Consider the following 27,681-nt stretch of genomic DNA (forward strand, 5'->3'; position numbering starts at 1 on the left):
TTCAACAACCCTGGCGGCGCCCCCGGCAGAGACCCAGGAGGCCACCGGGGACACCCAGCCGACACCCGCGGCACCACAACAGCTACGTCGGTCACAGAGGACTATCAAACCCCCGAACAGACTAAATCTGTAGAAGGGGTGAATGTGATGAAATATGCCATTCATCAGGCACTGTATTCCCTGTGTTTAGTTTAGTTTCAGTTTCATTTCCTTACCTGTATTGTATTGTGTGTAGGGCTCCGCCCATACCTGGCCCCTACTTAAGCAAGCCCCAGCGTGTCTCACAGCAGTACAGCAGATCTCTGGATGAGAGACACTTCTCCAATGTGTATTACTTTGAGTTAATAAAAGCCTTGCTTTGCTCCGTTAACGTCGAGTCTCGGATTCATTGAGGCACATCAACCCCTTATTCTGAAACTATGCCCCCTAGTTCTAGATTCCACCCCCCCCCCAACCCTGAGGAGCACATTGCTGGCCATGAGGCAAGGGATGCACTTATCTATGCCAGATTTGCATAATGTGATGCATCAACCACATATGGCTGGCACATGGAAATGAATGTCCGGCCGACCTTCTTAACACACCATACAGCATCTGTGCAATAAAGTGTGCTTTTCTATCACTCTCACCACCATCATTGGAGTTTAGAAGAATGAGAGGTGATCTTATTGAAACATATAAGATTCTGAGGGGGCTTGACAGGGTAGATGCAGGGAGGATGTTTCTCCTCGTGGGGGAATCTAGAACTAGGGGGCATAGTTTCAGAATAAGGGGTCGGCCATTTAAAACAGAGATGAGGAGGAATTTCTTCTCTCAGGGGGTCGTGAATCTTTGGAATTCTCTACCCCAGAGAGCTGTGGAGGTAGGGGCATTGAATATATTCAAGGCAGTGATAGACAGATTTTTGAAAAATGGGGGAATCAAGGGTTATGGGGAGCAGACGGGAAAGTGGAGTTGAGGCCAAGATCAGATCAGCCATGATCATATTGAATGGCGGAGCAGGCTTGAGGGGCCGAATGGCCGACTCCTGCTCCTATTTCTTATGTTCTTATTATAGATGAAAGGCGCCCTGTCCCCTCACTGTAAAACTTCCATTTCTGAGCACACATAAGCCAACTCTTTGAATCTTTGCCATCGGTTTTCTTTAATACATTAATAATAACGATGACAAACGTTTGTATCAGATGAAAACACCCAAGTGACTATTTGTGTGTTAACTTTCTCTTACACGTGCTTCTACGTGGTTCTTCCGTGTGGCTTCAGCAGATGTAGAGGCACCTTGCTCAATTCGATGCTGCACCAGCTTTGACAACTTTGGCGGGCGTCATCTGGGTTTGGGAGCCTGGGAGGGCTCCGCAACAGTCTGCTCCTCCTGCGGCTGTGCAGGGGCTGAGACGGATATCTCAGTTGGGTGAGGAATCTGGGGCTCTGACCGAGGGCTCCACTGTAGCATGGAAGTGAACGCTTGGAGAGGAGCCCACACTTCCTTGTTGTTGACCACCAACATCCCTCTCATGAGTCACCCGCACTGCACTGCTAGCAAGTAGCTGGAGAGCACCTTGCTGCACATCAGTGGGGCCATGAGGACCCGTCTCCGTACTGACAGTCCTCATAACGGGGACGTCCATGTACCTCTGGTTCCTCTTCTCAATAGATGCCCATCTATCCTCCATATCAGACCATCTATTTAGAATAGTCACCATGTTCATTTGCATCTGGCGATTTATGTGCTCCATGGAGGTTGCCATCCTTTCCATGGCGGCACCTACATTCACCATTGAGTGCACCACGCATTGCTCATGCTTGAGATAGACTCCTCCATTCCCTGCACACTCGCAGTTACCGTGGATGCAAGCCCTGTCAGAGACTCCTGCACTTGTTCCTGGAGTTCCTGCACCACTCTCTTTCTGGATGGCCCCAGAGGCAGTGTCCACATGCAGCAGAGCAGAGCTAGGAGCATCCTGTGACCTCTGACAAGGACTCTCCACTGCTCTCCCTGTCTCCACTATCTGCTGATGCTCACTTGTGAGCTGTGATACACCAGGTGACAACACTACTCTGTGTCACGAATGACCCACCAAGGTGTGTGTCTCTGCGCTGGTGCTGGGTGCGCTCATTTCTGGTGATGCTGCGCCCTCAGAGGCTGCAGGTTCCTCTGAGGAGTCGTCCGGCTCTTTCTTCTGGACAGTGGGGAGGGGGGTCTCGATGGTCCTGTGGGGGAGTAAAAGATTGAGTTAGACATGTGATATTTAGGTACCAGAAACAACCTATTGTGCAGATGATCAGAACTCAATCTGTATAAACATCAGATGCCACATCAGTCACTCATGAAATCTAAATGAAAGGGTTGCAAATCTATTCTGTCACCAGCTTGCTCTAGTGCGCCAGTCTCTCTGTTCCCCACTTCCAGCTCCTCTGCACCTCTGACTATTTCGAGAGCAGCCTCCTCAGCGTTTGTTAAAGTTGCAAGTGATGGTGGGCCTCCTCCCGTCCTCGCACTCTCCCTCTTATTGTGGGCTCTCTTTTCCTGCAATGAGGGACACAAATGGAGTTTCAGCGAGATTGATGGAGTGAGTGTAAAGATTCCATTGTAGGAACGTGGGTTCCTAACTAAAAGACTGAGTTCTACTCAGGCGATCAAACAAAATGAACTTTAATGAAACAAACAGGCTTTAACAAGAAACTGCAGGATAACATCGAATGTAGGTCTGCTCTCTCTGGAGGCTCCACGAGAACTGCCCCTGCAGTTCTGTGGCTGACGTCATGACGTTTTCCCGCCAGTGGGGGATCACGTGATGAACGGCGTGATGTCATCACGTTTTAGCTGCGCTGTTAAAGCAATCACACTCTGTACAGTTAAACAGCATAAATAAAGATACAGACTCAGACTGTAGCTAACATGTTGTTAAAGGAATTATGTACAAATGATCTGAGTCCTTTGGTGGCTCCGCCACATGCGCCCCCTCAGAATTGTCTTTAACAGCAAAAGTGAGACGTCGAGGAGGCCCGACAAGTCTGTCTGAGCGACTTCGGTAACCTTGCAGAGGAAGCTGATGGACGGTGGTCAAGCTGGCGGGCGGCTGTGGTTGAGCTGGCGCGGCGAGTGTGGTCGAGTTGGCGGGCGGCTGTGGTTGATCTGGCACAGTGGCTGCGGGCGGTCGGCCACGTTTCGGCGGTTGAGCGACGACGATTGGGCGGTCCAGGTCCAGGTGAGCCAGCTTCAATCGGTCCACCGAAATGTGATCCGGCTTTCCTCCGATGTCGACCGAAAAGGATTTGTCTCCTGATTCGATGACGCGGAAAGGACCAGTGTAAGGGGGCTTGAACGGATCCCGGTGAGCGTCGTGGTGGATAAATATGTACTTGGCATTCTTCAGCTCCGCTGGCACGTGGGAGCTCTGTAAGCCGTGATTTGATGTAGGCACCGGAGTGAAGCATCTGGCCACTTCCTGGTGGCTGACGAGTTGCTGAGAGGCGGACCATGGTTCTGTGGGAGAAGGGAGGAAATCCCCTGGTACTCGGAGAGGCTGGCCATAAACGAGTTTGGCTGAGGACGATTGCAAGTCTTCTTTGGGCACCGTACAAAGACCCAAAAGGACCCATGGAAGTCTGTCCACCCATCCTGCACCTTGAAGAGTGGCCCGAAGGGCGGCTTTAAGTGACCTGTGGAATCGCTTGCAAAGGCCGTTCGCCTGTGGATGATAGGCGGTGGTGCGATGAAGTTTGGTGCCGAGCCCCTGAGCTACAGCGTTCCAGAGCTCCGAGGAAAATTGTGGCCCACGGTCAGAAGAGATGTCCGCCGGTACCCCAAAACGGGCAACCCAACAGGAGATGAAAGCTCTAGCGACGTCTGCCGAAGTGGTGGAAACCAAAGGAATTGCCTCTGGCCACCTAGTGGTGCGGTCCACCATGGTGAGGAGATGCGTATAACCATGAGAAGGCGGAAGTGGCCCCACAAGGTCCATATGCACGTGGTCGAAACGACGCTCCGGAACAGCGAACGTAGCCACTGGAGCTTTAACATGACGCTGGACCTTGGCCTTCTGGCAGACCACGCAGGTGTTGGCCCAGTCACGGACATCGAGGTGCATACCCTTCCAGACGAACTTCGCCAACATTAGCCGTTGTGAAGCCTTCATACCAGGGTGCGACAACCCGTGTATGGCATCAAACACCTTCCGGCGCCATGCGACTGGCACGATAGGTCGGAGAACGCCCATGGAGACATCGCAAAGGAGCGTGGCACCTGCAGCCTAGAAACTGACGTTTGTCGCTTGGAAACTAGAGGGGACGTTTCTGTATGATTGGACCTCTGGGTCCGAGGCCTGATCCGCAGCCATGAGGGCGTAGTCAATCCCCAGGTAAACCGCATGGACTGTCGCACGGGAGAGGCAATCCGCCACCAGATTGTCCTTACTAGACACATGTTGAATGTACGTGGTAAATTCAGAAATAAACGTCAGGTGACGTTGTTGACGAGCGGACCACGGTTCGGCAGTCTTGGCCATGGCGAACGTTAGAGGCTTGTGGTTGACAAAAGCCGTGAAGGGACGTCCTTCCAATAAGAACCGGAAATGGCAAATGGCTAGGAAAAGGGCCAGTAACTCCCGATCGAAGGTGCTGTATTTTTTTTCATTTTTCCGTAGTTGACGGCTGAAAAACGCCAGCGGTTGCCACGTGCCGTTCACCCACTGCTCCTGCACTGCACCGATGGTGTAGTCTGATGCGTCTGTGTTAAGGGCGATGGTGGCACCTGGAAGTGGGTGCGCCAGCATGATTGCGTTGGCCAAAGCGCTCTTGGTGTTGACGAACGCCTGGTCCATCTCGGCCGTTCAGCTGATTGGATCCTTACCGGACTTGCCCTTGAGGGCCCCGTACAAAGGTTGCATTAGCTGAGCCGCCTTAGGGACGAAACGGCGATAGAAGTTGACCATCCCCAGGAACTCCTGCAGGGCCTTGACGGTTGGCGGGCGCGGGAAAGAGGTAACAGCTTCCACCTTCGTCAGTAAGGGGATGGCGCCATCTGATGTTATGCGGTGTCCCAAGAAATCGATCCGCTGCAGGCCGAACTGGCACTTGGCCGGGTTGATGATTAAACCGTGCTGGCTGAGGCGTGTGAAGAGGGTACGCAAATGGGAGATGTGCTCTTCCTTGCTAGCGCTGGCGATGAGAATGTCGTCAAGGTAGACGAAGATGAAGTTTAGGTCTCGGAGCACGGAGTCCATTAAGCGCTGGAAAGCCTGTGCCACGTTCTTCAAGGCAAACGGCATCTGCAGGAACTCAAAGAGGCCGAAAGGGGTGATGACTGCGGTTTTCGGGACAACTTGCGGGTGCACGGGAACCTGGTGATACCCCCGGACGAGGTTGATTTTAGAAAAGATAGAATTTCCCGTCAAATGGGCCGAGAAATCCTGAATATGCGGGATCGGGTACCGATCAGGAGTAGTGGTGTCGTTCAGGCATCGGTAGTCACTGCATGGCCACCAGCCGCCGCCCGGTTTCGGAACAATGTGGAGAGGCGAAGACCAGGGACTATTCGACCAGCGAATAATCCCAAGCCACTCCATCGTGTCGAACTCCGCTTTCACAGCCGCGAGTTTGCCGGGTTCGAGCCTTCTAGCCCGTGCATAAACCGGGGAGCTAGTAGTGGTGATATGATGTTCAACACCATGCTTCGTGGCCGAGGAGGAGAAAGTGGGCCTTGTCAGCTCCGGGAACTCTCAGAGGAGCCGAATGAAGTCATCCGGAGAAGGGAAAGTGCAGGCGATAGAGCGCGCCACGGTGGTACTGTGGTAGCATGGAATCGAGTGGAAGGTGGCCGCGTTGATCAATCGGTGGTGCCGGACATCGACGAGGAGGCCGTTGGCACACAGAAAATCTGCCCCTAGGATGGCCTGCGAGACTGGGGCCGTGACGAATTCCCAATGGAAGCGCTGACTGCCGAAACAGACTTGGACCCGCTGCTTTCGGAAAGTTCGAATTGCTGCGTCATTAGCCGCCACGAGGGAAAAATCGTGGTTCCCAGCTTGCACATCGAGATTCGACGCAGATAGGATGCTACACTGTGCCCCGGTGTCACAAAGGAAACGTCGACCCGATAGAGAATCGGTGATGTAAAGAAGTTTCCCCGTAGATCCGACGGCCATCGCAACCGCGGAGCGCCCGTTAGACCCGGTCCTCCTTTGCCAGGAACGCTGCAGGAGCTTTGGGTTTTTTTTCGGGCGAAAAACTGCAGGGAGAGCGGCAGCGTCGTGCTTTCGTGCCAAAACGGGCATGGTAGGAGCACCAGCCTGCTGCAGGAGGAGCTGGAACCGCGTCTGTGGGGGATAGGCGCCTCGTGGCCGCGCAGCACTGGTGGGTTACTGTGAAAATCTTATCTGTTTCGGCAGCAAGCTCGGTGCAGTCTGTAATCTCGGATCTGGCTAGGGCAGCCTGCACCTGCTCCGGCAGTTGGCAGAGGAATAGCTCCCAGAAGAGGAAGCATTCCGGTTCGGCACCCAAAAGCGTGAGCATTTGGCTCATGAGCTCGGACGGTTTGGAGTCTCCGAGGCCAGGCCTCATGAGGAGCCGGCGAGCGCGTTCTGACTTTGTGAGCCCGAAGACCTGTAGCAACCGCGCCTTTAACGTATACTTGCTGTCAGTAGGAGGACTACCGAGGAGGCTAACGATCCGCGAGGCAGTTGCGCTATCATGGGCGGAGACCACGTAGTAATAACGGGTCTGATCCGCGACGATGTTACTGATGGCGAACTGGGCTTCAGCCTGGATAAACCAGGCGTCTGGTTGTTGCTCCCAGAACTGTGGCAGTTTCAGAGTCACGGCGTTCGTGTCTATGCTGAAGATCTTCCGCAAAAACTGTTCACGAAAGTCGGGGTCACCAATGTAGGAACGTGGGTTCCTAACTAAAAGACTGAGTTCTACTCAGGCGATCAAACAAAATGAACTTTAATGAAACAAACAGGCTTTAATAAGAAACTGCAGGATAACATCGAATGTAGGTCTGCTCTCTCTGGAGGCTCCACGAGGACTGCCCCTGCAGTTCTGTGGCTGACGTCATGACGTCATCACGTTTTAGCCACGCTGTTAAAGCAACCACACTCTGTACAGTTAAACAGCATGAATAAAGATACAGACTCAGACTGTAGCTAACATGTTGTTAAAGGAATTATGTACAAACGATCTGAGTCCTTTGGTGGCTCCGCCACACCATAACATTGATGCTTAGAGGGAGACAAAGATGGAGTGAGGTACCAAAACCAAGGTGCCTCCCTGTGAGTTGTTTGTTGTTGTCAATGCATAACAGTGAGAGCGAGTGTGAGGGGTGCATAGAGGGATGGTGAAGTGATTCTGTACATAGAGCGAGGGATGGCTAAGGGTGCAAGGGATGTAAGGGTAAGTTGAGATGTACAGGAGTAGGTTGCCAATGCAGAGTGCTGGTGATGAGAAGAGATGGGAAGCAGAAGGTAATTGTGATGTGATACTCACTTTTGCTGAGCGCATCAGGTCATCAAACCTTTTTCTGCACTGCACCCAGGTGCTTGCACACAACGATCGAGCACTCACCTCCACAGCAATTTGCAGCCAGGCTGCCTTTGTCTGCTGAGGGGGCTTCCTCTGGCCATAGAGAGGGAACAGAACCTCCCTGCGCCCTCTTACTCCCTCCACAAGAGAATGGAGGGAGTCATCATCAAATCGAGGAGCAGCCTTTGATCTTACAGCTGTCATTCTCAGAAGATCCGTTTTGAGAAGCAGCATAAACCAAATGAAATCCAAAGGCTACATGGGCTCCTTAAAAGCTCCAGAATGGAAGACATCAGCAGAGACGAGCAGCACACCCAAACCCACTGATTGAAACATAGAAACATAGAAGATAGGAGCAGGAGTAGGCCATTCAGCCTCTCGAGCCTGCTCCGCCACTCAATGAGATTATGGCTGATCATCCAAATTCAGTACCCTGTCCCTGCCTTCTCCCCATATCCCTTGATCCCTTTAGCCTTAAGAAATATATCCAACTCTTTCTTGAATATATTTAATGAATTGGCCTCCACTGCCTTCTGTGGTAGAGAATTCCACAGGTTCACCACTCTCTGGGTGAAGAAATTCGTCCTCATCTCTGTCCTAAACAGCTTACCCCTTATCCTTAGACTGTGACCCCTGGTTCTGGACTCCCCGCCATCGGGAGCATCCTTCCTGCATCTAGTCTGTCTAGTCCTGTTAGAATTTTATAAGTTTCAATGAGATCCCCTCTCATTCTTCTAAACTCCAGCGAGTAGAAGCCCAATCGACCCAATCTCTCCTCATACGTCATTCCTGCCATCCCAGGTGTCAGTCTGGTGAATCTTCGCTGCACTCCCTCCATGGCAAGAACATCCTTCCTCAGATAAGGCGACCAAAACTGCACACAATACTCAAGATGTGGTCTCACCAAGGCCCTGTACAACTGCAGCAAGACATCCTTGTTACTGTACTCGAACCCTCTCGCTATGAAGGCCAACATACCATTTGCCTTCTTAACCACCTGCTGCACCTGCATGCTTACCTTCAGCGACTGGTGCACAAGGACACCCAGGTCTCGTTGCACTTCCCCTTTTCCCAATCTATTGCCGTTCAGATAATAATCTGCCTTCCTGCTTTTGCCACCAAAGTGGATAACCTCATATTTATCCACATTATACTGCATCTGCCATGTTTCTGCCCAATCACCCCACCTGTCCAAATCACACTGGAGTTTCTCGGCATCCTCCTCACAGCACAAACGCCCACCCAGCTTTGTGTCGTCTGCAAACTTGGAGATATTACATCTAGTTCCCTCGACTAGATCATTTATATATATTGTGAATAGCTGGGGTCCTAGGACCGATACCTGCGGTACCCCACTAGTCTCTGCCTGCCACTTGGAAAAAGAGCCATTTATTCCAAGTCTTTGCTTCCTGTCTGCCAACCAGTTCTTTATCCAAGTCAGTACCTTGCCCCCAATCCCATGTGCCTTAACTTTACGTGCTAATCTCTTATGCGGGATATTATCAAAAGCCTTCTGAAAGTCCAAATACACCACATCCACTGGTTCTCCCTTATTTATTCTACCAGTTACATCTTCAAAAAATTCCAGTAGATTAGTCAAGCACGATTTACCTTTTCTAAATCCATGTTGGCTTTGTCCGATCCTGTCACTGTTTTCCAAGTGCTCTGCTATTACATCTTTTATAATGGACTCTAGCATTTTACCCACTACCAATGTCAGGCTTACCGATTGGGCCGGGTGCGCAGTTTTGGTCGCCTTATCTAAGAAAGGATGTTCTTGCCATGGAAGGAGTTCAGCGAAGATTCACCAGGCTGATACCTGGGATGGCAGGAATGACGTATGAGGAGAGATTGGATCAATTGGGCTTGCACTCGCTGGAGTTTAGAAGAATGAGGGGATCTCATTGAAACTTATAAAATTTTGACAGGACTGGATAGACTAGATGCAGGAAGAATGTTCCCGATGGTCGTGGAGTGCAGAACTAGGAGTCACAATCTATGGATAAGGGGTAGGCCATTTAGGACAGAAATTAGGAGGAATTTCTTCACCCAGAGAGTGGTGAACCTGTGGAATTCTCTACCACAGAAGGCAGTTGAGGCCAATTCATTAAATATATTCAAGAAGGAGTTGGATATATTTCTCAAGGCTAAAGGGATCAAGGGGTATGGGGACAAAGCAGGGACAGGGTACTGAATTTGGATGATCAGCCATGATCGCATTGAATGGCGGAGCAAGCTCGAGGGGCCGAATGGCCTACTCCTGCTCCTATCTTCTATGTTTCTATGTTTCTATGTAGCGCGCATAAGCCCAGTTAAATTAAAATCGTGATCTCGGAGCGGCTGAAGCTGGCAGTGGGACCAGAAGCCGTCGACCAGTCAACCTGACTCCAACCCGCCGCTGCTGGGAAAATCATGGTCTACATCTCACAAGTACCATTTATGCATTTCACCTTACCTTGTACATTTTTTCCTCCTTTTCTCATTCCAAGCTTTCTTGTAAGACAAGTCAAATCTCTCTTCAAATTGTGGGCAACAGTCTCTTCTTCAAACCCCCACCCCCCACCTTCCCTAAATTCCCTATGTTAGGAATGATGAATACAAACCTACGGCCAAGTACTTTATGCAATACAGTGGTCGATGCACATTAGCTTTGTCTATTTAAATTAAACAGAGGTTCTCATGGCATGATATCTTCAGTTTACAATATAGAAAGAAAACATAGGCGCTGCAGCATTATCTTGGTGTTATCAGACCTTACACAGATGAACCCATTACATTTCATCTTGTAATTCCAACTGAAATTTCCAAATTCAAATTGTTTTATTATCTGTCTCAAGAAAGTTGCATAATTAAATCCTGTGCTGTTTAGTTCCACTTTAGTCCAATACAATATATTACAAATCTTGCATCTGTGCACACTTCTTGTCAACTTCACCCATAATTAATTATTTTATCCACATATATAATGGAAACTGCCTATGTAAACTTGTCACACTGTAATTACAATCTCCTGTCAATTATCTTGCCTGTGTTTTGTTGACACTTCGAAAAGGTAATTATTGTTAGATCCGTGATTCTTTAAATAGGATGTTTCCCCAAGAACTACACGGAGGCTGTAACTTAACAATCAACAGGTGTTTACTAGAGTAGAGTAGTCTCATGACTGAAGTACAGAAGCTTGCTCCGGCTTTATATACAGGTGTGGTCACTGCCGGTACTATACAGTATACAGGAGCTGTAAAACAGTTCTCTCTTAAAGGTACATACACAACAATTATTGCTTGCACCTGTGAGACAGTATTATTATTTGCTAACATCAGAGAGCAAGAGGGGAGGGAGGAAAGATGGGAGAGGAGGGAGGGAGGACAAATGGGAGTGGTGGAATGGATGGAGAGGTAAGTATGAGATGAGTGACAGCAGAGCAAAGAGGAGTACTGGGGGTTGGGTCAGTAATTCAGAGAAGAGATAGGAATATTAATGGGAGTAAAGGGGTGATAGGAAGGGGAAGGGGGAATGGAAAGATGAAGGGGTATAGGACATGATGAGATCAAGGGAGCAGAGAGAAGCATGAATGATTGGGTGAGGAGATGGGAAGGGAGCCACTGAGAACCACATTTTCCTTTCAACCTCACCCCAAATGTAGCCTGCAGTCATTGGTGACTACTTTCCCCACCACAGCATGTCATCTACCCATCACCTCCCAACCAGAAGGAAAGAAGGAAGGAGAAAAAAAGAGCAGAGAAGTATTATGTCCGTGTATAATTGAGACACGGACTGCAGGAGTTGGTTATAACAGGTCTTTACTGAATGGAGGCAACCTGGAACTACTATGCAAATGTTACTACACAGGCTTATATACAGGGGTGGTCACTACTGGTACTGCAGTATACAGGGGCTGCAGAATATAGTTCCTTCTGCAAAGTACATACACTACAAGAAGAACACAGAAGGAAGCAAAAGGAGTTAGGGAGAGAATAGCAGAGGTGAAAAGAAAGAGAGACATAGAAGCAGAAGAGGAGAGACGGAGAGAAACTGCAACACAAGGACAGCAGAGGCAGGCAAGAAAGGAACATAAGAATTAGAAGCAGGAGTAGGCCATACGGCCCCTCAAGCCTGCTCTGCCATTCAATAAGATCATGGCAGAGCTTGACCTCAACTCTACTTTCCTGCCCGATCTCCATATCCCTTGATTCCTCCAGAGTCCAAAAATCTATCAATTGCAGTCTTGAATATACTCAATGAATCAGCACCCACAGCTCTTTGGGGCAGAGTATTCCAAAGATTCACAACCCTTTGAGTGAAGGAATTCCTCAACTCAGACTTAAAAGGCCAATCCCTGATCCTGAGACTATGATCCCTAGTTCTAGACACTCCAGCCGGGGAAACAACCTCTCAGCATCTACACTGTCAATTCCCCTCAGTATCTTATATGTTTCAATGAGATTACTTTCCATTCTTCTAAACTCCAGAGAGTATAGGCCCATTCTACTCAATCTATCCTCACAGGACTACCCTCTCATCCCAGGAATCAATCTAGTAAACCTTTGTTGCACTGCCTCTAAGGCAATTATATTCATCCTTAGATAAGGAGACCAAAACTGTGCACAGTACTCCAGGTGTGGTCTCACCAAGGCCCTGTACAATTGTAGCAAGACTTCCTTACTCTTGTACTCCACCCCGCCAGCAATAAAGGCCAACATGCCATTTGCCTTCCTAATTGCTTGCTGTACCTGCATGCTAATTCTCTGTGTTTCTTGTACTAGGACACCTAAATCTCTCTGAACACCAACATTTAATAGTTTCTCACCAGTTAAAAATATTCTGCTTTGCTATTCTTCCTAAGCAGAGTGAATAACCTTGCATTTCCCCACACTATACTCCATCTGCCACCTTATTGCCCACTCACTTAAACTGCCTATATCCCTTTGCAGGCTCCTTACATCCTCCTCACAGTTTGCTTTCCACCTAGCTTTGTATCTGTGATGAAATATATGTCTTCATCAGCCCCTGTGTTTTACCTGCATTGTATTGTGTGTACCGCCCCCTTTTCCCCGATTGTGTGTATTGGCTCTGCCCCTGTCTTTTGTCATATAAAGGTCTCAAGAGCTGTATGAGTCATTCTGCCAGACGAATCCGATGTGGAATGACGTGCAATGTTCTTAGCGATTAAAAGCCTTCAGTTGAATCCTTTAACTTCTTGTCCTTGAGTTATTGATGGCACATCAGTATCGTCAGCAAACTTGGATATATTGCACTCAGTCCCATCATCTAAGTCATTAATTGAGGCCCAAGCACTGATCCTTGTGACACCCCGCTAGTTACAGCCTGCCAATCTGAAAATGACCCGTTTATCCCTACTCTCGGTTTTCTGTCCATTAACCAATCCTCTATCCATCCTACTCCGTTACCATTACCATGCTACCATTACCCCCAACCCCATGTGCGCTTATATTGCGTAACAACCTTTTATGTGACACTTTATCGAATGCCTTTTGGAAATCCAAATATACAACATCTACTGGTTCCCCATTATCTACCCTGCTAGTTGCATCCTCAAAAAACTCTAATAAATTTGTCAAACATGACTTCCCTTTCATAACACCACATTGACTCTGCCTAATCATATTATCTGATTTTCTGACTTATGCAATGCCACAGGAGATGAAGTAATGCATATACACACCAAATATCTTAAACATCTTTCATATCTCTCTTTTTATTTAAAAAAACGGTAGTCTAAGTGAAGGGATAAGGACCACAGTACAGGATACCATCTAGATTGAAAAGAGTGGGGGAGAAGGCCAAGTCAGTCATAGCAAGCTTGAGTTGTGAAAGCTGGTAAATTATAGGAAGAAGGGAATACTTGGAGTTAAGAAGTTTTGCAGTATTGAGACCCTGAGATAGAAAGAGTTTTAGTAAGAGATGGTGCAATGCGTATAAATTTCAACATGATGATGGAGCCATATCAAATCAAATATTAAACATTGAGCACAGGTCAGAAGCATCTGGGAAATGGGTAATTTCCTTCAGCTCCAAATATTAATTGTGTTTGTACTGTAGACTTTGGGCACTGAAAAATGTCCCTTTTTTTCACTTAACTGAAAGCGAGGAGCTGGATGTAGCACGACGAGATCACACCAAACATTTTAGCATATTTAATAAAATGAAATCAAAGAAAATAAAATGCCCACATCTTTGACACACTAAGCCTTGAAATCCAAGACCGCAGTTATACTGCCACTTTCATGTTGATAAGAAGTAGCATCAATTGGGCTCCTGAGCACACCAGAGATCAAGATGGGAGGCTACCTCTCATTGTTTGGAGACCACAGTGAGTACAGTAAAACTCCTGTGTGCTGCAAAGGTGCACTTTAAAAGTTCAAGCAGTGCATTAGGCCTACTAGGAAATTTATAAAAACTTATTTTCCCAATCTTTTTAATGTCATAAGAAAGCCCACAGCTCCGTTTGCCGTCAAAGCTTGGTGCCGAGCTCAGTGAGTTTGTGCAGTCAGCAGCATAACCCAAGCTGACCAGCTGTACATTAGACTCCAATGATACCAGTCTTACATTGGTATCTGTAGTATAACTGCATCCTTACTTCTTGCAAAATAGTAAAAGTGTCCTGAAAATCATGTGGCAAACGTATGCTAAAATACAGTATTTATTATTCAAAACATTTGGACCCATACAGACAATGTGGGGTCAAGTTTAACCACCTTTGCCCAGCGAGAATGGTGCTTGGAAGAAGTTAAGTCAGGGCGAGTCCATTTGCCGCACCATTCGCGCCAGCGACATTTTATCTTCACCGATTTTGAATTCGGCCGAAGCTTCCACTGCAGGCAGGCGGGAAGCTAATTCAAATCAAAGTCGCAGCCCGATGATGTTATCGGCGCCGCAACAGCATTTTAACTTCCACATTCGGAAGACCCGCACGAGACAATCTCAGACATCTCAATCATGGTGGAACTCCACGGAGTGCCCAGAAGAGGACAAGGTAAGTTCGGCAAAATAATTTTTCTATGGAATCCTTGTGGGCCAGGAGGTGCAGGATTACTCCTGCAGGCCCCGAAAGGTTACCCTGGGCTTCCCCTGCCACGAGCTTCACCCCCCATCCCCACATCTGTGATCATTCCTAATTCCCCTCCCTCCTGGCTTACCTTGGCGGGGACCATATCCATGGGTCCCCGATGGCGGCCCGATGATCTGCCACTTTCCTCGCTTGCCCTCTGGCATGGACATAATTGACGATGCCTTCAGGTGGGAGGCAGTTTCGGAGTATTCAAATTAAGCCAGAGGGTTAAAATCTTCTGGGCCTCACACTCCAGGCAGCCAGATCGCTGCCACTACACCCTTGATTCCCGCCCCAACTTAAAATTGTCCCCTTCATTTCTGAAAATATTAATGTAGCATTGGACCCCCGAGACTCTGGTAAATTGAACCCTTGGTAAGTCTGAATGCTTTTGCATAACTTTATCAGGGAGTATTTGGCTCCTAAACTAAAAACTTTAAGGAGCAAAGTTAAAAACATTTTCTTTGGAGTTAATGTCAAAGGTAACCATGAGTCAAAGATTCAATGGCAACTAGGTATTTAAAAATGCATTTTTCTGCTCAAAACTTCAGGCACGTTAGTAACTAAAATGGTAGGAAAATTTGAGGCAAGAAAGCCTGAAACCCCAAAATATTCAAATTACTTCAGTGAACCCAAGGGTTATATTTTCAAATAATTTAACTTTTAATTGTTTAGAGTTTACTTGCCTGAGACAAATACAGTATTTTCACACAGAAAAAATCTCACTCTCACTTGTAGTACCAGTCTCGTGATCTCAGAACATTTGACTACAGCAACACTTATGAATAACACCTGTTAACTGCAGCAGGAAGTAGTTTAAAGGTGATCGGTTATTGGCAAGCTTTTGTTACCTCCAGACTTGACTATCCCAGTGCTCTCCTGGCCAGCTTCCCATCTTCCACTCTCCATAAACTTGAATTCATCCAAAGCTCTGCTGCCCATATCCTAACCAGTACCAAATTTTACTCACCCATCACCCCTGTGCTCACTGACCGACATTGGTACCCGGTCCAACAATGCCTCAATTTTAAATTTCTCATCCTCGTGCTCAAATCCCTCCATGGCCACCCCCCTCCCTATCTCTGTAACTTCCTCCAGCCCTAAAATTCTCCACGAACTCTGCGTTCCTCCAACTCTGGCCTCTTATGCATCCCCCCCAACTCCCATCGCCCCATCATTGGCGTTCATACCTTCAACCATATAGGCCCTAAACTCTGAAATTCCCTCCCTAAACCTCTCTACCTCCTTTAAGGCCCTCCTTAAAACCTACCTCTTTGACCTACCTATTATCTTCTTCTTTGGCTTGGTGTCAATTTTTGACCATTTACACTGCTGTGAAGTGCCTTGGGACATTTGCCTACGTTAAAGGCGCTATATAAATGCAAGTTGTTTTTATTGCTGGAAAACGTTTGGACTTAGCGCTAACAATGAAGTTGCTAGTATTACTGTTATTGTAAAACACAACAGCACCACCTAATGTCCTATACTATGTAAAACAAGCAAAGCACATTCACTATATTACAATTTAAAAAGGGGTTATCATCTAATGGACAAGTTCTTGGGCAGGTTTTATTCAGGAAAAATCTCATTCTATAAACACTGTTACCTTGTTGGCAAATTGGCATATTTGGATGATGGGAGCTGTATCTAATGCAGTACAAACTTTCTACTTTTCTCAAAATTTATGGTTAAGTTCTTCAAAGTACTCTCCCTTTTGTACAAGAAAATGACACTGTTACATATGTTTATTCAATATTTTTAAATATGAATTTGAAGCCCAACCTGGTGACCCTTGGGTAGACACCAACTAATTAGCCACTCTGTTGACATCAGTTATGAGGTTGGTCTTAGCGTTGCTCCATTGCAAGCAGCGAGGGTATGTAGCATGGTTTCCTGTGGTCAAGTTGTTCTGGAGTGGTCCGTAGGTAGTTCTGAAGTTGCAAGCCAGCTGTTTGCAATAGAGCTGCTCCAGGGCTCATGGACTGTTCCCTATAATTAATGCGACTGGAGCAACCAAGTGAGGAGGTGAGATCTTTGTTGGCAAGACACTGAACTTTTAAAATTCACATTTAAAAAAAAACATACATTTTTATGTTCAAATGGTCATCGGACTATAAATGTGAACATCTGGTTATGCCTAATTTATAGCTTACCTCTTCCACTCACCCTTCCTAGGAGATGTACAAATGCCTCCAGAGATATATGAAAGGCTCCAAATTGTCTCTAACATTGTTTAATTTTTACAGAACAGATTCATTCCCAACAGTTTCATAGCGCTGCTTGTAAGCGGACCTTGTCCCCTATGATCTGAAGCTGGACTTTATCCGTCCAATGATAAAATACCCCTTAATGTATTTACAATTACACTGAAGTACAAAGCATGTAAGGATGCAAATATTGAATTTAACACAGTAATATAATAGGCAAAGAAATATAAGCGAAGTCTGCAATGGGTTAATTGCGGTTACTTTCTAAGAACTTTTGTTTAAAGGCCAATTATCCCTTTAAATAAAAGATTTTTTGAAAGTATACATTTTTCTGGATTGGCCAATTCTACCCGTCCTCAACCTCTCGTGCCCCTTGTCTTAGTGTCAAATGGACTTCAATTACAGTATACAAGTAGACAGTGCAAGCTTCTTCTAATGGAGACACCGCCCCCTGCTCTCTGATCAAATCTCAGAAATGTAATGAACTGAACTGAAAAAAGCTTGCAGTTTTTAAACTCTTAGCGTATCGGAGTCATTTGTCTTTGGAAATCCCCACCCTAAGCAGTGATGGAATGGTCTGCACCCTTTTTGTTAACTTGCATTTTTTCTGCTACTAGGCCATAGGGCTACTAGAATCTGCTTTGACAGTTTTTCTATGATTCTCTTTCACCTACCTATCTTCTATCCTCTTAGCTATTAACACATTCTCTATGTCCCATATACATCTTTTACTTTTTTGCTTTCTCTCAATATACCTTCTATTGTCTCATACTTATACCACTCCTGCCGGTTAACCAGCTCCTGTTTTCCACACAAGCAGGTCATGCTATTTCGATTCCTGTACGTGTGTGTTTTCCCTTCTCTTTGTCCAGTTCGGATGTAATATCTAGCAGTTCTGACAAAGAGTGCTCACACTCGAAATGTTGTTGTGTTTGTTCTCTCCATAGATACTGCCTGACCTGTTGAGTGTTTCTAGCATTTTCTGTTGTTTCAGATTTCCAGGATCTGCAGTATTTTGCTTTTTGTTCACATTGATTGTTGTGTTTGAATTTTTAGCATATCATCTGGTCACATTAAACATAAAAATATATTGAGAAGACTTATATTTGTGAAGTTAATTGCTCTTTGGATGTCCGAGTCACTGCACAGTAAGGAAAACAGATGCTATTACCCACCCCCTCCATTTAGACAAAAACACTCAGGTGAACATTTTTATAGATCAAGATATATTTTAAAGTATTTCTAAATAGTTTTATCATAAAGTAACAGAATTTACAACACAGAAGGAGGCCATATATCTCATCACACCTGTGTTAAAACTTTCAGCAGCGTGTAACTATTTCAATTATATAGAAATAGATTATCGACTTTGTGAAGTTTTCACTTAATTATCAGCGCAAGAAAAGACATTGGAAAAAGAAACAAGTGATACAAATCAGCACCTTAATAAACATGACTGAAAACTGGATTAATGGAAATATGTTCCTTAAAGTAACTTTATTTAGAATAACTATTATAGCAACCTATCGAGCTGAAATCATTGAAGGGGATTGTTACTGATATTTTTGAGGCTCACTGCACATGGGAACTAAACCCTAGTGAAGAAGTGATGCATTTCACATTACTCCATTTAATTTTGGTGATTCCCTTTCCCTCAATCTTTGGGCATTTTTACTTTAAGAGTACCTGCACATCTAGGTCATCTTTTCCTTGCCAAGAATTATGAATAATCCACTGACTTGTGGAGTGTGTGTAATTCCTGTTGCCTTTGACATCATTGGGATAGGCATTAAAAGAACTATGAGCCTTAATTGCAACATTCTATCCTAATTTTTAATTGATAAAACAGATGCATGTAGATTATATCAAGGGCAGCAGGGAAGGGCATCAGGTTATGAACAAAACATTACGGGCAAAAAACAAATCCCTTACACATCTATAAAGTCTTCAGGAAGTTTGAAATAAGTAAGTTTTTCTCCATAATATTTCAAAATTGAATACTTTGCAAGGAAAATATCATGGAGAAGCACAGCAATTTTCTGCACTAATACACCACACTACAGAACATTAGGATGCATGTGTGTGTCCTTGTGCTCTCATAGCAAGAACGCCCAAACTCATTCAAGCTGTCAAAAGGTGCCAAGCAAATGTGAGGCAATGCTCATAAGGAATAAACGTTTGAGGGAAAGTTTGGCTCATATGCCTTTAATGGGCATGCTCATGATTGGGACAAGCAGATGTCTAGGAATAGGTGATTTCCTCTCACGGTCAGGGAATGGCACATGGTGTTATCAACAGAAACAAATTGGGATTGGGTTAAAACACAGAAATGTCCCTTTTTTGGAAATTATATAACCATGAGTGTGGTTGACCTGATCAATTTTTCCAAAATAAGCACTTATTTATTTTCTGAATTCCTTCATTCTATAGTGCATTAATAAATTGTACTCCAGGAAACAGAAATCATTGGTTGACAATAAAGTACTTTTACAAGTTCCATTTAAAAAAATGTGTTCGCAGGATATGGACAATGCTGGCAAGACCATATTGCCCATTCCTAGTTGTCTCGAGAAGGTGGTAGGCCTGCTCCTTGAACTGCTGCAGCTCATATACGGCCAGTGTCTGGCAACCAACACAAGTCTCTAATTGGTTCTACTAAGTTTTTTGCAGATCAGCTACATCTCCTGAGGAAGTGCCTCAGGGCAAGAATCAGCTACAGAGGATTACAAAGTCAGGCCCTTGCTGCACACAAGTCAAAATAATGGCAGTTAATAACCATCATTCTTAACACAGATAAAGTTGTTCTATGAAGCTGTAATCCAGTTTCTCCTAGTGTTAAAATCCACCAGCAACACTATTTTGACAAGTGCTGCACAGATCAGATAAATGCGTCACCACCATGAAGCTATTTCACATTGAACTAGTACAATAAGACTACCCATTAACCATCACAGGGTCACTGAGAATTAGACAACCAACAAATAAGTAAAACGTAAACTTTACTTTTTTTGACCCGACTGAAGTCATGGATAGCCACTCAGCCAAAGAAAATAACAGCATAATCAAACTTCCAAATAATTATACCAGCTTTTCAAAAGGCAAAGTAACATTTATTGGCACAGACCTTTTAGCAGGATTATCACGACTCCAAGCCTCTATCTTGCAGCTACTGGCTACATTTAGGAGAGCAGACATCAGACATGTTAAAAGACATCAAAAGATTTAGACAATACCGTAAACCACAACAGCAAAGCTTGTGTCATTAATTCTATTTGAAATTCAGCATGTGTTACTGCCTTAAAAAACACACTTTATGTATTTCATTTTAAAAAAGGAATAGAGAGAGAGCACAAGCTGGATAAATGCATTTAGAATGATAAGGAGCTGAATAGTAGGTAACATGCTTTAATCAAAATTGATGTGCAATGTTGTCTGACTAGGAAATGTGTTGTATTATAATTAGACATTAACTAGTGAACTAAGAAAGAACAGTTCAGATAATAGAAGGACAGAGCCACTCACCAACAAAAAGCTATATTGATGTAGTATTAATAGTGCCTTCTATAATTTAATTCAGTGCAAAAGAAAAATACACACATCCAACCATTTGACTTGCTGAACACAAAATGAATGATTTATTCTTTAGAACAAGATTAAAGTGGCCCATGTTTAAAGTGCACTAGTTAGTGATGAAAACCAAATCATGTAATTCGACTGCTAATTTTATTTGTCAAATGGATAATATCAAAGATCACTACACAATGCATTCCAATTACTTAGAATTAGTGATACTGCTAACCTACATACTTAACAATCAATCTTATAAAATTAATATCCTTTCAGTGACATATAGTCTATCAAATTATAAATAGGTCACTTACCAACCAAGAATTACAATAACACCTATTCCTCTTTAGGCAGAACTATGCCGGCCTGCTTTTTTGGTATTAAATAATGATACATTAGGCATCAATTGGATGTTTTTTCCAATTAGTGGAGGCATCTACATCATCAATGAAAGGGCCCAGATCTCATTCGATGGAGGGGATTGAAACGGCAATAAAGTATTTATAGTTTAAACCTGTTTGGCTGAAATGTTATATATAAAACAGATACAAATCGTAACTAATCAGGTAGGGAACAGGCCAATGCACAAGTAGCACCTTAAAAAAATGTATATAGCATTTTATTTACAAACTTATCTGAGCAATAGTAATTAGCCTCTAAGTAACCTCAGGACGTACGATAGAACAAGGGTATGGTAGCATAGTGCTTATGTTACTGGACTAGTAATCCAGAAGCCTGGTCTAATAATCTGGAGATGTGAATTCAAATCTCCACCATGGCAATTAGTAAATTTAAATTCAGTTAATTACATAAATCTGGAATAAAAAGATAATATCAGTAATGGTGAGCATGAAACTATCAGATTGTTGGAAAACCCCAACTGGTTCACTAATATCCTTTAGGGAAGGAAACTTGTCATCCTTACCTAGTCTGGCCTGTGACTCTTAACTGCCCTCTAATAATGGCCACTCAGATGTATCAACCTCTTACAAGAATAAAACCAGACAGACCATCAAGCTTTGACCTAGGTATTGTATTTGGACACGACAAAGTCACATCCAGCTCAATCGACCCTGTGAAGTCCTCCTCACTATTGTGCCAAAATTAGGGGAGCTGTCTGACAGGATCATACATAGCAGGCAATGTCCCTGACTCCTCCATCACCATCACCATCACCAGAGGTGGCAGTGATATACAATCAGGATGGAGTGGGCCTGGGAGTCCTCAACATTGACTCCAAACCCCACAAAATCTCATGGCATCAGGAATCCTCCTGCTGATTACCAACCTCCCTCAGCTAATGAATCAGTACTCCTCCATGTTGAGAAGCACTGAGGGTAGCAAGGGTAACAGAATTTACTCTGGCTGGGGGACTTCAATAGCCATCACTAAGAGTGGCTGGGTAGTACTAATGCTGGCCGAGTCCTGAAGGACATAGCTGCCAGCCTGGGCTTGTGACAGGTGTTGAGAACCAACACGAGGGTAAAACCTACTTGACCTCACCCTCACCAATCTACCTGTCTCAGATGCGTCTGGCCATGACAGTATTGGTAAGAGTGACCACCACACATTCCTGCAGAGATGAAGTCCCATCTTCACACTGAGGACACCCTCCATCATGTTGTGTGGCACTCACTTAGGACCAGTGGTAGGCCATTTAGGCCCTCGAGCCTGTTCTGACATTCAATAAGATCATGGCTGATCTGTGACCTAACTCCATATACTCGCCTTTGCCACCATAGCCCTTAATACCTTTGGTTAACAAAAATCTATCAATCTCAGATTTAAAATTAACAATTGACCTAGCATTAATTGTCGTTTGCAGAAGAGAGTTTCAAACTTCTACCAACCTTTGCGTGTATATATGTTTCCTAACTTCATTCTTGATAGGCCTGGCTCTAATTTTTAGACTATGTCCCCTAGTCCTAGACTCCCCAACCAGCAGAAATGGTTTCTCTCTACAGTAACTACCTTATCAGTTCCCCTTAATATCTTGAAAACTTCAATCATATCACCTCTTAACCTTCTAAATTCTAGGGAATCTCTCTTCGTAATTTAATCCTTGAAGTCCAGGTATCATTCTGGTAAACCTACACTGCACTCCCTCCAAGGCCATTATATCCTTCCTAAGGTGTAGTGCCCAGAACGCCTCACAGTACTCCAGGTGTGGTCTAACCAGGGCTTTGTATAGCTGTAGCATAACTTCTAGTCCTCTAGATATAAAGGCCAGCATTCCATTAGCCTTCTTGATTATTTTCTGTACTTATCCATGACATTTTAATGATCTATGTACATGAACCCCCAAGTCTCTTTGGACCTCCACTATTTCTAGCTTTTCACCATTTAGAAAGTACTCTGTTCTATCCTTTTTAGGTCCAAAGTGGATGACCTCACATTTGCTTACATTGAAATCCATTTGCCAGTTTTGCCCATTCACTTAATCTATCCATATCTCTTTGTAATGTTATGCTTCCATCTACACTGCTTACAATGCCGCCTATCTATGTGTCATCGGCAAACTTGGATATGTGGTTTTCTATCCCATCATCTAAGTCCTTAATAAATACTGTGAATAGTTGAGGCACCAACATAGATCCCTGTGGGACACTGCTAGTCACATCCTGCCAATTAGAGTACCTGCCATTATCCCTACTCTCTGTCTCCTGCAGCTAAGCCAAATTCCTAACCAGGTCAATAATTTGCCCTCCATTCCATGAGCTTCAACTTTCACTAACTGTCTCTTGTTCATGCAAAGCAGTTTCGTTGCAGTTGAAATAGAAATGTAGTCTTAATTCCTCGTCAGGGTTCAACCCTCATATTTGTAAATTATATTCAAATGATGGAAATTCGTAGTCTCTATAATTTGACCCGTAGGCACGCTGGAAACAAGGGACGCCTGTTCATCTCAGGCACCCAGTGTTGCTTATGGGGATGGAATGGGGGGTCAATTTTAAAATACAAAAATCAAGTGCAATCCATGACAAAGCGATCAACTGCACAAGTTATGGCGCCAGATTTTTTTTTAATTAACATTTTCTCTCCAGCATTCGAGGCCTGTCGCAGCAAATCTCCACTTCCATTGCCGGTGTATACCTTGGTGGAGGCTGTGGTGCCAAATGACCCTGAGGCTGGAAGAACAGTCAGCGTGGGGGGCGGGAGCGTCATTGTGGCAGGCAGTACTGGCATACACAAGATGCGCCGCAATTTCTGCAAAAGTGGAAGATCTGGGCCACCGTACGTTTATAAAGCACACTGTTATCCCAATTCTCACTTTTTTAGGTTTTGGGCATTTTATGCTGAGGAATCAGATTTCAGGAAGCTACTTATGGAGTCACAGACACAAGGTTTGGAGTATTTTCTGCAACTATAGTTTATTTGTACTTTCTAATTTAAATTACAAATTAAAATAAAAGCTAAGCCACAGCAACTACCAGTTTAAACCGGAGCCGTGTGGCCACTAGTTATGAATTGCAGTCACATACACACGCACTGTCTGCCTGTGCAAACTCTTTCCAAAAACTCCATCTCCCAGAGTGCTAGGTTGTAGCGCTCCTCCCAGCGGAAGGTCATCTCTGTCCCCGCCCCAGGGCTGAAGGCGAAGATGGCTGCGTTCAGGACGGCGCGGTGTGTCATTCAAAGCGCTCGGCTTGTTGCAAACGCTGAGCACCCGCGTGTGAGCGCAGGCGGCCCGGGTCGGCGCGCCCGCTGCACCCAGATCCCCGGGGAGCCCGGTGAGTCGCCGCTTCTGGTTACACTGGCTTCGCTCCTCCCCTCCCCTGCCCTCAAAGAAGCAAATCTCCCACAATATTGTGCCTGAGTCTGTTGCTGTTTGTCACTTGCAAAGCTGTCAAACGCAAGCAAATGTTATCAAATGAGACTGATCGCAAAAGTCTGTTTAAAATGCGGAGTTCTGTTAAGAGTGAGGTGCATCAAAGTAGATTTGATAACCAAAACAAGGGAGACTTGATATGCCGGATAAGTTATTTAGGTGAGGCAGTTTGAACCTCACTGCTGTGTATCGTCTTGTCTTACCATCTGGTACAATTAACCAACATGATAGGGAGCCTGTGATGCCAGTCCCATCATACGGCTGTTGAGGAAACTGAGACTCAGCATGACTGCTGTTGGATATTGTCTGGCAGCTGGGTTTGAGAAAACATGCTCATCCATCCATTGACTAGGTGCCTACCATGGTTGGGTTGCAGAGAGACAAAGCGCTTCAACTGGTTGAATTCCTGTGCAGTGGGTTATAGTAGTTATACTGTGCAGTGGTCAAGAGGGTGGTGGTGATGCACTCTCAAGTTGTGCTGCTCACCCTAACCACGCATGGGGAACTTCTTGTGCCTGTTGTCCACCCAAAAATGGCTCAAATGGGTCTCTCTTGGGTTGATATGATTTCTATTGAAGTTAATGGAACATAAAATCGGACAGGATGTAAAACAGACAGCCAATCCGCTACTGCCTGTTTTATGCCTGATGGTAAAAGTGATAATTCACTCCAGTACCTAAGGTAGGCAGGTTCATAGTTTTTCACTATAGATGTTTGACCAACCAATCTGGCCCACTAATGGAACCTGGAGGAGTTGACCAGTGACTGGTCCTGGGATTCTTCCCTCTTGGCTCCAGCTAACACTGCAAGCCAATGCACTGACAGATAGGATGGCCCTGGTTGGACAAGCAGAGGGAATCTTGCACGTGCTCTGTGCTGAAAAGCTGTGCTGTTCTAGCTGGTAAACTCCAGCAGCATCCCTGCATAAATTGGGCTTCCCTAAGCCTTGGTTCTGTCAGCCTGTACCTAAGATCCCTGGACTTAGGTGAATGGGGTGTGTCCCTATTGGGAGGAATTGTGTGTTCCATATTAGGTGGAATTGTGTGTTCCATATTAGGCAAACAAACTCTACAGGAGATATCTGTAAGCTTGCTTTGGAGATGTTTGAACAAGGTGGTGGGTTTCCACACCCAGCTGACCCCAAAATAATCCCTATAGGACATGCTCTATGATGAATTAGGGGGACAGGGAGAGGGTGATCATGCTGCAGGTAAAAGAGAATGCACAGATCCGGTAATCCCCCCCCCCTTATTGTTTCATTCAAATAGTGAACCTGATAGAGACGCAGAACGGACTTTCAAAATTTAAATGTAACTTTTTTAATGCCATGCCCTGTCTCTATGTGGATTCCTTTTATTTATCAAGATAATAATGCCAAATACAGATATGGAGAAAGAGTCATAACATCTATGGAGTTTGGAAACTACTTCATTTTAAATACTGGCTGTTGCCAAAGTTAGAAAGTGGTGCTATTCAAAATGTAAAATTATGTGTTTTATGGACTTTGCAAGTGATCAGGTTAATCAAGCCTGCACTGCATGGGCCTAGCTAGCTGGTACTATACGCAGCCTTGGAGTTGAAAGGGATGCTGAGTAGTGTAGAAAAGAGTGAGTCAGAGTGATGGGATGAAAATAAGGAGAAATGCAAGAGATACAGATATTGGAAAAATCAAAGGAAAGGTGAACTACCTCCACTATTAAACACAGGCTGCTTCTAGTTCACACACAGGCATGCCAACAAACCTGTTGTACCGATGTACTTTCTCACATGCACCATGCTGTTAAAATGTACAAAATGTTGTATCTTCACAAAATACATTTATTAAACATTTGATAGTTTAACTTAAAAGTGAGTTGGCAGCTTGTGTGAGAGAAATAAACCTATGAATATTAATTTAATGGATCATTTTTTCCTGAGCCCACAGCTGACAACACCAAGAAAACTTTCTATACTGTTCCCCGAGTCCTTACATGCATATGTTGTTGCCATTAGGATTTAAGTAAGGGATTTCAGAACCCTGTAAATAGAATGTGTAACTATTTTTCAAAAGGAAACTATTTGTGTTTCAGGGTAAATATCCAACATTTGCAATACTTCTCCCATTAGAGTGCTTGCTCCATAATGTTCCTTCCCTTTTCATTCCTCCTTCAGCCTGTACCTTCTCCCAAAGATTCCATTCCTCTAACTCCTGCCTTCTGTGCATTCAGCCCTCACTTGACCCACCATTGGTGGCAGACCCTTAGGCTACCTCAGTCCTACTCTGTAACTCCCTCCCTAAACCTTTCCGCATCTCCATCACTCTCCACCTTTCAAAAATCGCCTCAAAACCCATTTCTTTTTACCAAGCTTCTGGTTACCTCCTAATCTCTCCCTTCCTGGCTTAGTGTCCATTTCTTTATGGCTATTTATGGGGCACCTTGGGGCATTTTCTTGACATTAAAGGCACCAATAAATGCAAGTGATTGATCATTATCTTGGGCTGCAGTTACTGAGTTGCAGGCTGTGATATAATCAGTGGACTCTTGTTATACTGCAGACTGACCACAATCTGACCAGCACAGAGGTACAGTGACCTGCTCCACTCGCAGCTCATTTTTAGCATTAGGAGAGTGGGTTGGAGTAGCCACTTTGTCTTAACATTATAAAGATTACATGTGCAGTTTTAAATGTAAGCTAATTAGTGCTTTCAAACAAAGCTATTTTTATACTTTGTTTAAAGAATACAGTAAATGAAGAAATATGTTGTAATGGCACCTCTTTTAACTTTGTAATATTGATACCTGAACTGGGCACGGCTAAGGTCTGTACAGACTGGTGTATCTAGAGCTATCACTCATGATTTCTTGGTATTTTGCCCCACCCTTTATGCTTTAGAAAGTTGTGGGACATTAATAATTGCATATTACTGTAGATAACGTAAATCAAGGAGCTGCAGTGGAGTCTGATTCCAGAATGTGTCTGAATGCCATTGTTATAACTGATAAGGTTTTGATTAAAACTGGCTAAATTTCAGAAAAGCTTTAAAACATTTGATCCGTGAATGGAGTAGTAGAGATCAAACAAATAGACATGGTTCCAAACATTTCTTGTAAGTGTCTCTGTGGCTATGTTGTGTCCTGCCAAGATATATAAATTGTGATATCCAATAGGAGTTCTGCTTCAAAGTGCTGAGACATCCAATCCATGCCATGGAATTTACAGCACAGATGGGGACCATTCAGCCCATTATGTCGGCACTGACTCTTTTCTAGAGCAATCAAGAACTAACTCCACTGCTCCGTTGTCATAGAGTTATACAGCACAGAAAGAGGCCCATCTTGTCCGCGCCGGCCATCAAGCCCTGTCTATTCTAATCCCATTTTTCAGCTGTTGGTCCGTAGCCTTGTAAGCTATGGCGTTTCAAGTGCTCATCTAAATGCTTCTTGAATGTTGTGAGGGTTCCTGCCTCTACCACCCTTTCAGGCTGTGAATTCCAGATTCCAACCACC

At 44.8% G+C, this 27,681-nt stretch overlaps 1 protein-coding gene across 3 annotated transcripts in view; it reads left to right on the forward strand.

Annotated features, from left to right (window-relative positions):
- Positions 1-14,365: 14,365 nt before the first annotated feature.
- mrps22 (mitochondrial ribosomal protein S22) overlaps positions 14,366-27,681 on the forward strand; it is a 40,852-nt gene continuing 27,536 nt past the window's right edge. Inside the window, exon 1 of one of the 3 annotated variants that reach the window (XM_085990515.1) lies at positions 14,366-14,515. In XM_085990515.1, the coding sequence (XP_085846641.1) occupies positions 14,479-14,515 (37 nt within the window). In that variant the 5' untranslated portion in view covers positions 14,366-14,478. Of the gene's footprint in view, positions 14,516-23,601; positions 23,709-23,919; positions 24,096-27,681 lie in introns of those variants that run through there. The other 2 variants (XM_085990512.1, XM_085990513.1) reach the window with 2 other exon arrangements.

This window comes from Somniosus microcephalus, chromosome 6, assembly GCF_052327205.1.
Source record: "Somniosus microcephalus isolate GS21.2 chromosome 6, FLI_Smic_1.0, whole genome shotgun sequence".
NCBI classification, from domain to species: Eukaryota; Metazoa; Chordata; class Chondrichthyes; order Squaliformes; family Somniosidae; genus Somniosus; species Somniosus microcephalus.